The 15,185-nt window shown below is 43.5% G+C and overlaps 1 protein-coding gene across 1 annotated transcript; it reads right to left on the bottom strand.

Moving 5' to 3' along the window:
• Window positions 1-4,835: 4,835 nt before the first annotated feature.
• Window positions 4,836-13,025, bottom strand: LOC121530843 (ganglioside GM2 activator). Its single transcript, XM_041836129.1, has 4 exons — window positions 12,724-13,025; window positions 12,466-12,618; window positions 8,440-8,622; window positions 4,836-5,968 (listed from the first exon to the last, which is right to left on the bottom strand). Exons 1-4 carry the CDS (start codon window positions 12,820-12,822, stop codon window positions 5,810-5,812), a joined length of 594 nt encoding a protein of 197 aa, XP_041692063.1. The 5' UTR covers window positions 12,823-13,025; the 3' UTR covers window positions 4,836-5,809.
• Window positions 13,026-15,185: the final 2,160 nt, after the last annotated feature.

Below are 15,185 nucleotides of genomic sequence, written 5' to 3'. Positions count from 1 at the left end.
TTGCACATCAGTTGCATAACGTGAGTGTGTACGGGGCCATACTCTCCCTTGGTTACAATCAGAGGGACAAGCTGTCGGATACAATGTAGAGTTTGCACTGCTATCTACAGGAAAAACAATATGTCAATGTCATTCCAGCACTTATTCAACACAATCTGACTAAACACAGGGATAATCTGGAAGGGTCATTGGTCAGCATTGATCAGAGGAAGAGGCCTCATCATAGCCTGGTCCCAGATCTGTTGGTGCTGTCTTGCCAACTGATGTTCGTCCAGCGTGACAATGACCGTAGGAGTTGGCAAAACAGCAAAACCTGATCTGGGACCAGGCTATCCTCGATAAGGCCTCTGGAAAGAACACTGGAAAGAGGAAAGAGATCATCTGGAAGGGTCATTGTCATTGGTAGGCCTAATCATTTATCTGAGAAAGAGGGCCTCAATGGACAATGGAAAGAGGGAGGAGAAGGGAAGTGACATCCTTCCTTTTCGTTACTAGGCACCAGGACAGGAAATTATTACTTTCTCAAAGTTAAGGTGGAAATAAAGAAAAAAACAAAAACAAGTCCCATATTTTTAAGATTATAGAGCCATGACTTTCTAATACCAATTCTATAATCATATGCTTAGGGTGCTGATCATTTTGAAGACAATGTGTATTAGGTTGGACTACTTCCAAATATTTAATGAACAGTAGGCTAAGACTATTGAGGTCATTGTATGTGTGAATATGGGATTTTACGTAAGAGCCAATAACTGTTTATACAAGCTGGATATTTAGTTACACTTTCTCCTACACTACTCATTCAAGGTCTTTCTTTATTTTTTACTATTTTCTACATTGTAGAATAATAGTGAAGACATCAAATCTATGATATAACACATATGGAATCATGTAGTAACCAAAAAAAGTGTTAAACAAATGAAAATATATTTTATATTTGAGATTCTTCAAATAGACACCCTTTGCCTTGATGACAGCTTTGCACACTCTTGGCATTCTCTCACCTAGCTTCACCTGGAATGCTTTTCCAACAGTCTTGAAGGAGTACCCACATATGCTAAGCACTTGTTGGCTGCTTTTACTTCACTCTTCATCCATTTACATTTACATTTTAGTCATTTAGCAGACGCTCTTATCCAGAGCGACTTACAGGAGCAATTAGGGTTAAGTGCCTTGCTTAAGGGCACACCGACAGATTTTTCACCTAGTCGGCTCGGGGATTAGAACCAGCGACCTTTCGGTTACTGGCACAACGCTCTTACCCACTAAGCTACCTGCCGCCCCAAACCATCTCAATTGGGTTGAGGTCATCTGATGCAGCACTCCATCACTCTCCTTCTTGATAAAATAGCCCTTACACAGCCTGGAGGTGTGTTGGGTCATTGTTCTGTTTAAGAAGGAAAGAAATTCCACAAATTAACTTTAAAGAAGACATAACTGTTAATTGAAATGCATTCCAGGTGACTACCTCATGAAGCTGGTTGAGAGAATGCCAAGCGTGTGCAAAGCTGTCATCAAGGCAAAGGGTGGCTATTTGAAGAATCTCAAATATAACATATATTTTGATTCGTTTAACACTTTTTTTTGGTTACTACATGATTCCACATGTGCTATTTCATAGTTTTGATGTCTTCACTATTATTCTACTGCGTAGAAAATAGTAAAAAATTAAGAAAAACCCTTGAATGAGTAGGTGTTGTAAAACTTTTGACCGATAGTGTACGTATAAGAGTTTATAAGTAGATGTAAAACATCCATCATGCATGGATTTTAGAAGTAGTCTACCGTAGCCTAATACACATTGTCTTCACAGTGATCAGCGGTACAGTGTATTATTATAGGACTTGGCATTTGGAAAGTCACGCCCCTGCCCTAGAATAAACAGAGAGTGATTGTGGAGGCGTAAAGGTCTAGGGTATAATAAACCATCATAAAGCTGAGGCATGGGACGTGGGGCAGCAGGGTAGGAGGGCCCTCAGGAGGGTAGGAGGGTCAGACATCAGGAGGGTAGGAGGACCAGACATCAGGAGGGTAGGAGGGTCAGACATCAGGAGGGTAGGAGGACCAGACATCAGGAGGGTAGGAGGGTCAGACATCAGGAGGGTAGGAGGGTCAGACATCAGGAGGGTAGGAGGGTCAGACATCAGGAGGGTAGGAGGGTCAGACATCAGGAGGGTAGGAGGGTCAGACATCAGGAGGGTAGGAGGGTCAGACATCAGGAGGGTAGGAGGGTCAGACATCAGGAGGGTAGGAGGGTCAGACATCAGGAGGGTAGGAGGGTCAGACATCAGGAGGGTAGGAGGGTCAGACATCAGGAGGGTAGGAGGACCAGACATCAGGAGGGTAGGAGGGTCAGACATCAGGAGGGTAGGAGGGTCAGACATCAGGAGGGTAGGAGAACCAGACATCAGGAGGGTAGGAGGGTCAGACATCAGGAGGGTAGGAGGACCAGACATCAGGAGGGTAGGAGGACCCGACATCAGGAGGGTTGGAGGGTCAGACATCAGGAGGGTAGGAGGACCCGACATCAGGAGGGTAGGAGGACCAGACATCAGGAGGGTAGGAGGACCAGACATCAGGAGGGTAGGAGGACCAGACATCAGGAGGGTAGGAGGACCAGACATCAGGAGGGTAGGAGGACCCGACATCAGGAGGGTAGGAGGACCAGACATCAGGAGGGTAGGAGGACCAGACATCAGGAGGGTAGGAGGACCAGACATCAGGAGGGTAGGAGGACCAGACATCAGGAGGGTAGGAGGGTCAGACATCAGGAGGGTAGGAGGACCAGACATCAGGAGGGTAGGAGGTACACTGTACACAGTGCTTTATATTTCCCTCTAGCTACAACAGAGGACTGTAGCATTATGTACACAGTGCTTTCCTCAATCATAGTCTTTGTTTTAGTATTGCCTCCACGTAGTGTCAAGTAAGTGACATAAAATACTACCGGTATGTTACATTTCCACTCACCAGATTGAGAGACAGCCTATAGTGCCCCTGGCTGATGTTTATAGACATGAGGGGAGGGTACATACAGGAAGTTTATAGACATGAGGGGAGGGTACATACAGGAAGTTTATAGACATGAGGGGAGGGTACATACAGGAAGTTTATAGACATGAGGGGAGGGTACATACAGGAAGTTTATAGACATGAGGGGAGGGTACATACTGGAAGTTTATAGACATGACGGGAGGGTACATACAGGAAGTTTATAGACATGAGGGGAGGGTACATACAGGAAGTTTATAGACATGACGGGAGGGTACATACAGGAAGTTTATAGACATGAGGGGAGGGTACATACTGGAACTTTATAGACATGAGGGGAGGGTACATACAGGAAGTTTATAGACATGAGGGGAGGGTACATACAGGAAGTTTATAGACATGAGGGGTGGGTACATACAGGAAGTTTATAGACATGAGGGGAGGGTACATACAGGAAGTTTATAGACATGAGGGGAGGGTACATACTGGAAGTTTATAGACATGAGGGGAGGGTACATACAGGAAGTTTATAGACATGAGGGGAGGGTACATACAGGACGTTTATAGACATGAGGGGAGGGTACATACAGGAAGTTTATAGACATGAGGGGTGGGTACATACAGGAAGTTTATAGACATGAGGGGACGGTACATACAGGAAGTTTATAGACATGAGGGGAGGGTACATACCGGAAGTTTATAGACATGAGGGGAGGGTACATACAGGAAGTTTATAGACATGAGGGGAGGGTACATACAGGAAGTTTATAAACATGAGGGGTGGGTACATACAGGAAGTTTATAGACATGAGGGGAGGGTACATACAGGAAGTTTATAGACATGAGGGGAGGGTACATACAGGAAGTTTATAGACATGAGGGGAGGGTACATACAGGAAGTTTATAGACATGAGGGGAGGGTACATACAGGAAGTTTATAGACATGAGGGGAGGGTACATACTGGAAGTTTATAGACATGACGGGAGGGTACATACAGGAAGTTTATAGACATGAGGGGAGGGTACATACAGGAAGTTTATAGACATGAGGGGAGGGTACATACTGGAAGTTTATAGACATGAGGGGAGGGTACATACAGGAAGTTTATAGACATGACGGGAGGGTACATACAGGAAGTTTATAGACATGACGGGAGGGTACATACAGGAAGTTTATAGACATGAGGGGAGGGTACATACAGGAAGTTTATAGACATGAGGGAGGGTACATACTGGAAGTTTATAGACATGAGGGGAGGGTACATACAGGAAGTTTATAGACATGAGGGGAGGGTACATACAGGAAGTTTATAGACATGAGGGGAGGGTACATACAGGAAGTTTATAGACATGAGGGAGGGGTACATACTGGAAGTTTATAGACATGAGGGAGGGTACATACAGGAAGTTTATAGACATGAGGGGAGGGTACATACAGGAAGTTTATAGACATGAGGGGAGGGTACATACAGGAAGTTTATAGACATGAGGGGAGGGTACATACAGGAAGTTTATAGACATGAGGGGAGGGTACATACAGGAAGTTTATAGACATGAGGGGAGGGTACATACTGGAAGTTTATAGACATGAGGGGAGGGTACATACAGGAAGTTTATAGACATGAGGGGAGGGTACATACAGGAAGTTTATAGACATGAGGGGAGGGTACATACAGGAAGTTTATAGACATGAGGGGAGGGTACATACAGGAAGTGTCATGTAATTAACATTTAACCACTAATGCCATCCTGCGGCCATCCTGTGAAACTGAAGAGGTTCAAATCCTGGACACCCTGACTGCGCAATACATTACTGCATTTCAGAAAACAAAGACTTACCAACATATTGGATATAATTTTATTGAAAAAATGGTTTTACAGTGAAATATTGACCAGCATCATGCTGATTTGTTACAGTAGTAAGCATTTCATTTCTAAATAATCAAGGTGCAATTCTTCGTGTTGATTCCTAAAGACTTCTATACTTGATTACCATTTCATTCGAATAATTATTTTTATGATAGGAAGTGCACTTATATTTCTTAGAACACTTTAACTGGTTATAGAATAGGATTAGCCTTTTGGTATCATATGAGGGAGGGAATTGATTGTCTGTGTTCATGCCATTTCCCTTTCACACAGTCCCACCTGGTTCGTAGACCCCCATTCCAGAAGCATCTATTTAGGCACTTTGAACATGTCAACAATAAAACACCTTTATATATATATATATATATAAAAAAAGATTTTTTCACAATCAACAGGAAGAACAACATATTCCCATGTGTTGTAAAATCAGAAGTGTCACCAAGTAGCATCATTATGACCCATGAAACCAAAAACTATGACACAGTAAGCGTCAGCCAGAAACCACTATGGCACAATAAAAACTCCTAAAACTACTAGTCATGTGACCAGTACCATGCCTAGGGTAAAAACCAATGAGCAATAGAAGCAGCCATTCACCCTTGACAATAAATCTAATTTAAAAAAGACAGCGTAAAACATTCTGAAAAATAATCACACGGTTATGACAAGTTCATAGCAGTACAGTAGGAAGCCAGCAGGGGGTAGCCATGGGGTAGCCAGGGGGTGGCCAGGGGGAAGCCAGGGGGTAGCCAGGGGGTAGCCATGCAAAATCACTCAACTTAACCGTTTTACCTGAAAGTGAGCCTGAATCGTGTCCTAAACTACAGTAGAAGTTCCCTTGAGAATAAAGAAGACAACGTGTCAGTACACCAGCTCACTGAATGGTACATTATGTTCCCTGTATCCACCATTTAATTAGAGTGGATAGAGAAGGTCATTTATCCACCGTTTAGTTATTAGAGTGGACAGCGAAGGTGATTTTGAGGCAGCCCAGTTCTTTCCCCACAGCTCCCAGCACTCCCTGTACTCTGTAGTGTCCGTTGGTCAGCCAGTAGGGAAGGTCAATGTCAGGGAGGTAGAAATCTGACTCTGGTAGTGTGTACACCCCCTTAGAACAGACAGGAAATAAAGGTTTAAACAATACACTTTCTCTGTGTCCCAAATGGCACCCTATTCGCTATATAGTGCACTACTTTTGACCAAGGCCCATAGGGCTCTATTCAAAGGTAGTGCATCTTAGTCAAAGTATATATAGGGATAGAGTGCCATTTTGGGATACAGCCTTTGAGTAAAGCATGTTTTACTGTATAGAAAGGTATGCACCCTTAGGAGAGAGAAAATAGGTCATTTGAACACAATAGACATTGAGTAAACAGAAAAACGTATCCTGGAGAAAAACAGAATGAGCACTGAGCAAGAGAACGCTAAAGTGCAAATGTTCAGAACATTCAGAGAACGTTTTGAACTTTGTTGTTTGGCTAGCTGCTGTACAACAAGCAGCACTCTGTTACCAATCATTCACAGTGCTGTCAACGGACATTCATTACATTGCACTGAACATGATATGAAAGAGAGAAGTAGCCTAAGCGTTAACCACTGGAGGAACAGGTACTTTCTACATCACATACCATGTAGAAAGGTTGTGTTCAAAAGGCACCAAATGGAAGAACATTGACAGAACTACAGTATAGACTCACAGCTTTAAAGGGGCAGTGGCAGGATATGAACTACAGTATAGACTCACAGCTTTAAAGGGACAGTGGCAGGATATGAACTACAGTATAGACTCACAGCTTTAAAGGGACAGTGGCTAGGATATGAACTACAGTATAGACTCACAGCTTTAAAGGGACAGAGGCAGGATATGAACTACAGTATAGACTCACAGCTTTAAAGGGGCAGTGGCAGGATATGAACTACAGTATAGACTCACAGCTTTAAAGGGACAGTGGCAGGATATGAACTACAGTATAGACTCACAGCTTTAAAGGGGCAGTGGCAGGATATGAACTACAGTATAGACTCACAGCTTTAAAGGGACAGTGGCTAGGATATGAACTACAGTATAGACTCACAGCTTTAAAGGGACAGCGGCAGGATATGAACTACAGTATAGACTCACAGCTTTAAAGGGACAGTGGCAGGATATGAACTACAGTATAGACTCACAGCTTTAAAGGGGCAGTGGCAGGATATGAACTACAGTATAGACTCACAGCTTTAAAGGGGCAGTGGCAGGATATGAACTACAGTATAGACTCACAGCTTTAAAGGGACAGCGGCAGGATATGAACTACAGTATAGACTCACAGCTTTAAAGGGACAGTGGCAGGATATGAACTACAGTATAGACTCACAGCTTTAAAGGGACAGTGGCAGGATATGAACTACAGTATAGACTCACAGCTTTAAAGGGGCAGTGGCAGGATATGAACTACAGTATAGACTCACAGCTTTAAAGGGGCAGTGGCAGGATATGAACTACAGTATAGACTCACAGCTTTAAAGGGGCAGTGGCAGGATATGAACTACAGTATAGACTCACAGCTTTAAAGGGGCAGTGGCAGGATATGAACTACAGTATAGACTCACAGCTTTAAAGGGACAGTGGCAGGATATGAACTACAGTATAGACTCACAGCTTTAAAGGGGCAGTGGCAGGATATGAACTACAGTATAGACTCACAGCTTTAAAGGGGCAGTGGCAGGATATGAACTACAGTATAGACTCACAGCTTTAAAGGGACAGTGGCAGGATATGAACTACAGTATAGACTCACAGCTTTAAAGGGACAGTGGCAGGATATGAACTACAGTATAGACTCACAGCTTTAAAGGGGCAGTGGCAGGATATGAACTACAGTATAGACTCACAGCTTTAAAGGGACAGTGGCAGGATATGAACTACAGTATAGACTCACAGCTTTAAAGGGGCAGCGGCAGGATATGAACTACAGTATAGACTCACAGCTTTAAAGGGACAGTGGCAGGATATGAACTACAGTATAGACTCACAGCTTTAAAGGGGCAGTGGCAGGATATGAACTACAGTATAGACTCACAGCTTTAAAGGGACAGCGGCAGGATATGAACTACAGTATAGACTCACAGCTTTAAAGGGACAGTGGCAGGATATGAACTACAGTATAGACTCACAGCTTTAAAGGGACAGTGTCAGGATATGAACTATAGTATAGACTCACAGCTTTAAAGGGGCAGTGGCAGGATATGAACTACAGTATAGACTCACAGCTTTAAAGGGGCAGTGGCAGGATATGAACTACAGTATAGACTCACAGCTTTAAAGGGGCAGCGGCAGGATATGAACTACAGTATAGACTCACAGCTTTAAAGGGACAGTGGCAGGATATGAACTACAGTATAGACTCACAGCTTTAAAGGGGCAGTGGCAGGATATGAACTACAGTATAGACTCACAGCTTTAAAGGGGCAGTGGCAGGATATGAACTACAGTATAGACTCACAGCTTTAAAGGGACAGCGGCAGGATATGAACTACAGTATAGACTCACAGCTTTAAAGGGACAGCGGCAGGATATGAACTACAGTATAGACTCACAGCTTTAAAGGGACAGCGGCAGGGGATGCCGTAGGTGTGTAGAGGTTCGGGACAGTCCGTTCCGGGCGGTATCAGCTGGTTGAGCAGGTCACAGCCGTCTGTGTAGTGGCAGCTCCCTATCTCTTCCAGACACGGGACTTTGACCCAGAACCCTGCCACCTCCTTCTCCAGCGTCACGTTCACCTAAGAGGAGATAAATATATAGGGCCAGTTAACTGGGATGTCTGCAGTAACAGTATGCCTATCCACCAGGTAGGCCAGCACAAGGTTACGTCTACCTATGGACTAAATGCTGTTATTCGACTACTCTACAACGTTTGACTGGCCAATGTGCATCCTAAATAGGGCCGGTAAACTTTGATGTTATGAAAAACAAAGTATATAATTCACAGGTTCTGTCAATAAAACTGTATTTTACAGACGTACCGCCAAGCTTGGTCAAATTACCGAAGAGGAGAAAACAGGACCAGTACTGTGGTGTTTTAGAAACCTGTCTAATGTCAGGTTATTGTTGACTTGAACGTTGCACCCTAGTCGTTTAGAGCAAAGCAGAAACTCTTCTATTCTTCCCTTGCAATGATGTCACCATTGTTAGAGAGAATTAGGGGTAGGCTATAGCAATTGGAAGGAAAGGAATAATCTGACACTGTGATCTAAGTGATTGATTTCCAGTAAAACAGTCAAGTCAGTCTTCTCTGCATTGCATTGCATCAACTAAAACAATACAAGTTGGGAACAACTGAATGTCCAGTACGTGAAAGCTGTCTGTTGCAAAAACTTTCAAAATGCAACAATATTACATTGGTGCATTCTTGATCAGAACATTGCCATCACCACTGCCAATGCCATTCCTTCTCTTGTGAACTCTGCATTGTAAGGGTGAGCATTGAATCAGGAAGTCTACTGTACATTTCATATCTATTTGGGCCATCAGTGCAGCAAAGCAGGGGTTTATGTGGTGAGCTGCTCACATGAAGCTCATGGGATCAGTGAGTCAGACAAACCTCCCCCAGGCAAGTTTACACCTGTTTAACAACACAGCACCCAGAGGCACTCAGAAGCACCCAGAGGCACTCAGAAGCACCCAGAAGTACACAGAGCCCCCCAGAAGAACATAGAGCCCCCCAGAAGAACACAGAGCCACCCAGAAGAACACAGAGCCACCCAGAAGAACACAGAGCCACCCAGAAGAACACAGAGCCACCCAGAAGAACACAGAGCCACCCAGAAGAACACAGAGCCACCCAGAAGAACACAGAGCCCCCCAGAAGAACACAGAGCCACCCAGAAGAACACAGAGCCACCCAGAAGAACACAGAGCCACCCAGAAGAACAAAGAGCCCCCCAGAAGAACACAGAGCCACCCAGAAGAACACAGAGCCCCCCAGAAGAACACAGAGCCACCCAGAAGAACACAGAGCCACCCAGAGCCAACAATAGACACACACAGACAAAGTGGAACAGGCTATCACATGTCTGAATAGGCCTACAGACTGATATGACTAAGTAAAAGCTTTCAATTCCCTGTTGGTACGTTTTTCAGGAAGAACTGATGGTATCTTATTTAGTAGGGCTATAGTGTGTATAACTGGTTTTCACGGTGACCATTTTTATCCACGAAGAGCCTATTCATTCTATATATACAGTACCAGTCAAAAGTTTGGACACACCTACTCATTCCAGGGTTTTTCTTTATTTTTACTATTTTCTACACTGTAGAATAAAAGTGAAGACATCACAACTATGAAATAACACTAATGGAATCTAATAGTAACCAAAAAATTGTTAAACAAATCAAAATATATTTTATATTTGAGATTCTTCAAATAGCCACCCTTTGCCTTGATGACAGCTTTGCACAATCTTGGCATTCTCTCAACCAGCTTCATGAGGTAGTCACCTGGAATGCATATCAATTAACAGGTGTGCCTTGTTAAAAGTTAATTGGTGGAATTTATTTCCTTCTTAATGCGTTTGAGCCAATCAGTTGTGTTGTGACAAGGTAGGGGGGGTTATACAGAAGATAGCCCTATTTGGTAAAAGACCATGTCCATATTATGGCAAGAACAGCTCAAATAAGCAAAGAGAAACGACAGTCCATCATTACTTTAAGTCAGTCAATAAGGAACATTTCAAGAACTTTTAAAGTTTCTTCAAGTGCAGTCGCAAAAACCATCAAGCGCTATGATGAAACTGACTCTCATGAGGACCGTCACAGGAATGGAAGACCCAGAGTTACCTATGCAGCAGAGGATAAGTTCATTAGAGTTACCAGCCTCAGAAATTGCAGCCAAAATAAATGCTTCACAGAGTTCAAGTAACAGACACATCTCAACATCAACTGTTCAGAGGGGACTGTGTGAATCAGGCCTTCATGGTCGAATTGCTGCAAAGAAACCACTACTAAAGGACACCAATAAGAAGAAGAGACCTGCTTGGGCCAAGAAACACGAGCAATGGACATTAGACCGGTGGAAATTTGTCCTTTGGTCTGGAGTCCAAATTGGAGATTTTGGGTTCCAACCGCTGTGTCCATGTGAGACGCGGAGTGGGTGAATGGATGATCTACGCATGTGTAGTTCCCATCGTAAAGCATGGAGGAGGAGGTGTTATGGTGTGGGGGTGCTTTGCTGGTGACACTGTCTGTGATTTATTTAGAATTCAAGGCACACTTTACCAGCATGGCTACCACAGAATTATGCAGTGATACGCCATCCCATCTGGTTTGGGCTTATTGGGACTATCATTTGTTTTTCAACAGGACAATGACCCAACACACCTCCAGGCTGTGTAAGTGCTATTTTACCAAGAAGGAGAGTGATGGAGTGCTGCATCAGATGACCTGGCCTCCACAATCCCCCGACCTCAACCCAATTGAGATGGTTTGGGATGAGTTGGACCGCAGAGTGAAGGAAAAGCAGCCAACAAGTACTCAGCATATGTGGGAACTCCTTCAAGACTGTTGGAAAAGCATTCCAGGTGAAGCTGGTTGAGAGAATGCCAAGAGTGTGCAAAGCTGTCATCAAGGCAAAAGGTGGCTATTTGAAGAATCTCAAATATAAAATATATTTTGAATTGTTTAACACTTTTTGGTTTACTACATGATTCCATATGTGTTATTTCATAGTTTTGATGTCTTCACTATTATTCTACAATATAAAAAATAGTAAAAATAAAGAAAAACCCTTGAATGAGTAGGTGTCCAAACTTTTGACTGGTAGTGTATGTATATATTAAAGACGTGCAATACCATATGCCTACCTCGAAAAAACGAATGGTTGGTTAATCACATTCACTAGCTACCAGTGGTGTAAAGTCCTTAAGTAAAAATACTTTAAAGTACTACTTAAGTAGTTGTTTGGTGTATCTGTACTTTGCTTTACTATATAAATGTTTTGACAACTTTTACTTTTACTTCACTACATTCCTAAAGAAAATTATGTACTTTTTACTCCATACATTTTCCCTGACACTCAAAAGTACTCGTTACATTTTGAATGCTTAGCAGGACAGGACAATTGCCTAATTCACACACTTATCAAGAGAACATCCCTGGTCATCCCTACTGCCTCTGATCTGGCAGACTCACTAAACACATGCTTCGTTTGTAAATGATGTCTGAGTGTTGGAGCGTGCCCTTGGCTATCCGTAAATTAATAAAACAAGAAAATGATTTTGTCTGGTTTGCTTTATATAAGGAATTTGAAATTATTTATACTTGTACTTTTACTTTTGATACTTAAGCATATTTTAGCAATTACATTTACTTTTGATACTTAAGTATATTTAAAACTAAGTACTTTTAGACTTTTACTCAAGTAGTATTTTACTGGGTGACTTTCACTTTTACTTGAGTAATTTTCCATTAAGGTATCTTTACTTTTACTTAAGTATGACAATTGGGTACTTTTCCCACCACTGCTAGTTACCTAAATAAATCAGTATACTTCATAGGTAATCAAATAGCATTCAAGATCTAATTTCATCATTTGAAGAGGAGACCCTTGGTGCATTCTTAGTACTAACAGCGAGGGGAGCGGCCAGCTCAACCGTTGTGGTCCCGGAAGCACTGGCCGTCAGGTCCCCTGGAACTGTGATGGGGTCCGGGGACAGGGCTAGGGTCTTCAGAACCGCTGGGTCGTCTGGCTTACCGCAGTTCTCCCATGAGAACCCAAAGATCTGTGCAATAATATTGAATAGTCTATGTTAATGTACTATACATAATGAATTGATAGAGTAGGTTATTGAACAACATTTGAATAAATGTAAAGATATTTCACTCGCCTTTGCAGAATATGCCGTGCGCGTTTTCTCGAAATCCAAAGCGCCATTCACCTGCATTCCAATGCATAGTGTTATCACAGCAGCAATACGGTTGTTCATTGTGCTCAACTAGTCTACAGCAGAACTATAAATAATTACGGTTATTTCACGATAACAGCAGAAAGCGCGTAAACTAAGATTGTGTACGGTTAAAAATAATCGGTAATGACTGTGTCATAACACTTTGTGAGGCGGTGCGGTAAGAACTTGTTTTTCCATTTCATGAAGCCCTGTCCCACTTCCGTGTTTATCAACTTAAACCGGACGCTCGTCACGTGACAGATCCATAAAGCATGCGCAAATGTCAATGGAAACATCTTAATTGTACCCTCCTCCTCGCATCCTCTCTACTCTCTACTTCTTCTCAAAACCCATTGAAGGAGAGGGTCAGATGGGCGGGACCTCTAGCTCTCTCATCCAATGTAGTTTGAGAAGGAGGCGAGGAGAGGGGCGAGAGGACGCGAGGAGGATATAGTTGAGATCATCCCACGGTCAGAAGTTTATTTACCAGATGCATTAGAAGCTTACGTACCGTATGTATTAGTTTTTGTAATCAATTTAATCCCTCACTTGATACCTCCAATCAGGAAATTGATCTTTATTCTTTAGATTGACAAGTTGTGATACAGGCTTTTGCGAACAAATGTAATCCATAGTCTGTCCCCAGCATAAAGAAAATGTAGCGGTTGTCAGATTTTTTTCTAAGCAACCACACATCTCAGAAAAACTGCCATCCATTAGTATCCCATCCAGGTTCCAAAAAAAGCATTTAGCGTTGCGTTTATTTATAGAGCCCTTTTTACAACAGCAGTTGTCACAAAGCGCCTATACAGAAACCGAGCCTAAAACCCCAGAGAGTAAGCAATGCAGATGTAGAGGCTTAATTGGTTGCTAGCCTGAGGCACTGAAGAGAATGCTTACACTCTGGCCTTCTAGCCCATAGTAGTAGACTTGCCTATGGGCCATCTCACTCGTTCTATAGTGCTGTTGATCTGCTTCCCACCACAAGATGGAGATGCTGTCTTTATTTCCTCTCCCTGTGAACAGCATGGCATGGCCTACTCTCAGAGCTTTGGCCTTGTAGACAATGTTGAAGGCAAAGTCCAGCTGCACAGTGTCTTACACAAGTTGTTTTGAATTGAAATGTTGAAGTGGCATTTTAAAATCCTTTCAGTGTTGTCTTCAGGTGTTATAACACTATAGTAGTGCTTTAGTCAGTCACATAGCATATGCCTAGTCAGTCACATAGGCTATGCTTAGTCAGTCATGTAGCCTAAATGTCATGCATTGACAACGTTTATCCCAGATAGGCATATGATTGAGGAGTACGCCACATCAGTCACTGGCTTCATCAATAAGTGCATCGATGACGTCGTCCCCACAGTGACCGTACGTACATACCCCAACCAGAAGCCATGGATTACAGGCAACATCCGCACTGAGCTAAAGGGTAGAGCTGCTGCTTTCAAGGAGCGGGACTCTAACACGGACGCTTATAAGAAATCCCGCTATGCCCTCCGACGAACCATCAAACAGGCAAAGAGTCAATACAGGACTAAGATTGAATTGTACTACACCGGCTCTGACGCTCGTCGGATGTGGCAGGGCTTGAAAACTATTACAGACTACAAAGGGAAGCACAGCCGGGAGCTGCCCAGTGACACAAGCCTACCAGACAAGCTAAATCACTTCTATGCTCGCTTCGAGGCAAGCAATACTGAAGCATGCATGAGAGCACCAGCTGTTCCGGATGACAATGTGATCACGCTCTCCGTAGCCGATGTGAGTAAGACTTTTAAGCAGGTCAACATTCACAAGGCCGCAGGGCTAGATGGATTACCAGGACGTGTACTCCGAGCATGTGCTGACCAACTTGCAAGTGTCTTCACTGACATTTTCAACATGTCCCTGACTGAGTCTGTAATACCAACATGTTTCAAGCAGACCACCACAGTCCCTGTGCCCAAGGACACTAAGATAACCTGCCTAAATGACTACCGACCTGTAGCACTCACGTCTGTAGCCATGAAGTGCTTTGAAAGGCTGGTCATGGCTCACATCAACACCATTATCCCAGAATCCCTAGACCCACTCCAATTTGCATACTGCCCCAACAGATCCACAGATGATGCAATCTCTATTGCACTCCACACTGCCCTTTCCCACCTGGACAAAAGGAACACCTACGTGAGAATGCTATTCATTGACTACAGCTCAGCGTTCAACACCATAGTGCCCTCAAAGCTCATCACTAAGCTAAAGGATCCTGGGATAAACACCTCCCTCTTACAACTGGATCCTGGATTTCCTGACGGGCCTCCCAGGTGGTAAGGGTAGGTAACAACACATCTGCCACGCTGATCCTCAACACGGGGGCCCCTCAGGGGTGCGTGCTCAGTCCCCTCCTGTACTCCCCGTTCACC

Source organism: Coregonus clupeaformis, chromosome 2 (assembly GCF_020615455.1).
Source record: "Coregonus clupeaformis isolate EN_2021a chromosome 2, ASM2061545v1, whole genome shotgun sequence".
Taxonomy (NCBI): Eukaryota; Metazoa; Chordata; class Actinopteri; order Salmoniformes; family Salmonidae; genus Coregonus; species Coregonus clupeaformis.
Note: the sequence above shows the minus strand (reverse complement) of the source record. Positions and strands in the feature narration are given on the sequence as shown.

Excerpts from the sequence above, each read along its gene's own strand:
- LOC121530843 (XM_041836129.1), bottom strand. The coding sequence starts at position 12,822 with ATGAACAACCGTATTGCTGCTGTGATAACACTATGCATTGGAATGCAG. Across the intron at positions 12,619-12,723 it reads GCACGGCATATTCTGCAAAG|ATCTTTGGGTTCTCATGGGA; the intron begins GCGAGTGAAATA and ends ATTATTGCACAG. Across the intron at positions 8,623-12,465 it reads AGCTGGCCGCTCCCCTCGCT|GTGAACGTGACGCTGGAGAA; the intron begins GTTAGTACTAAG and ends ATCTCCTCTTAG.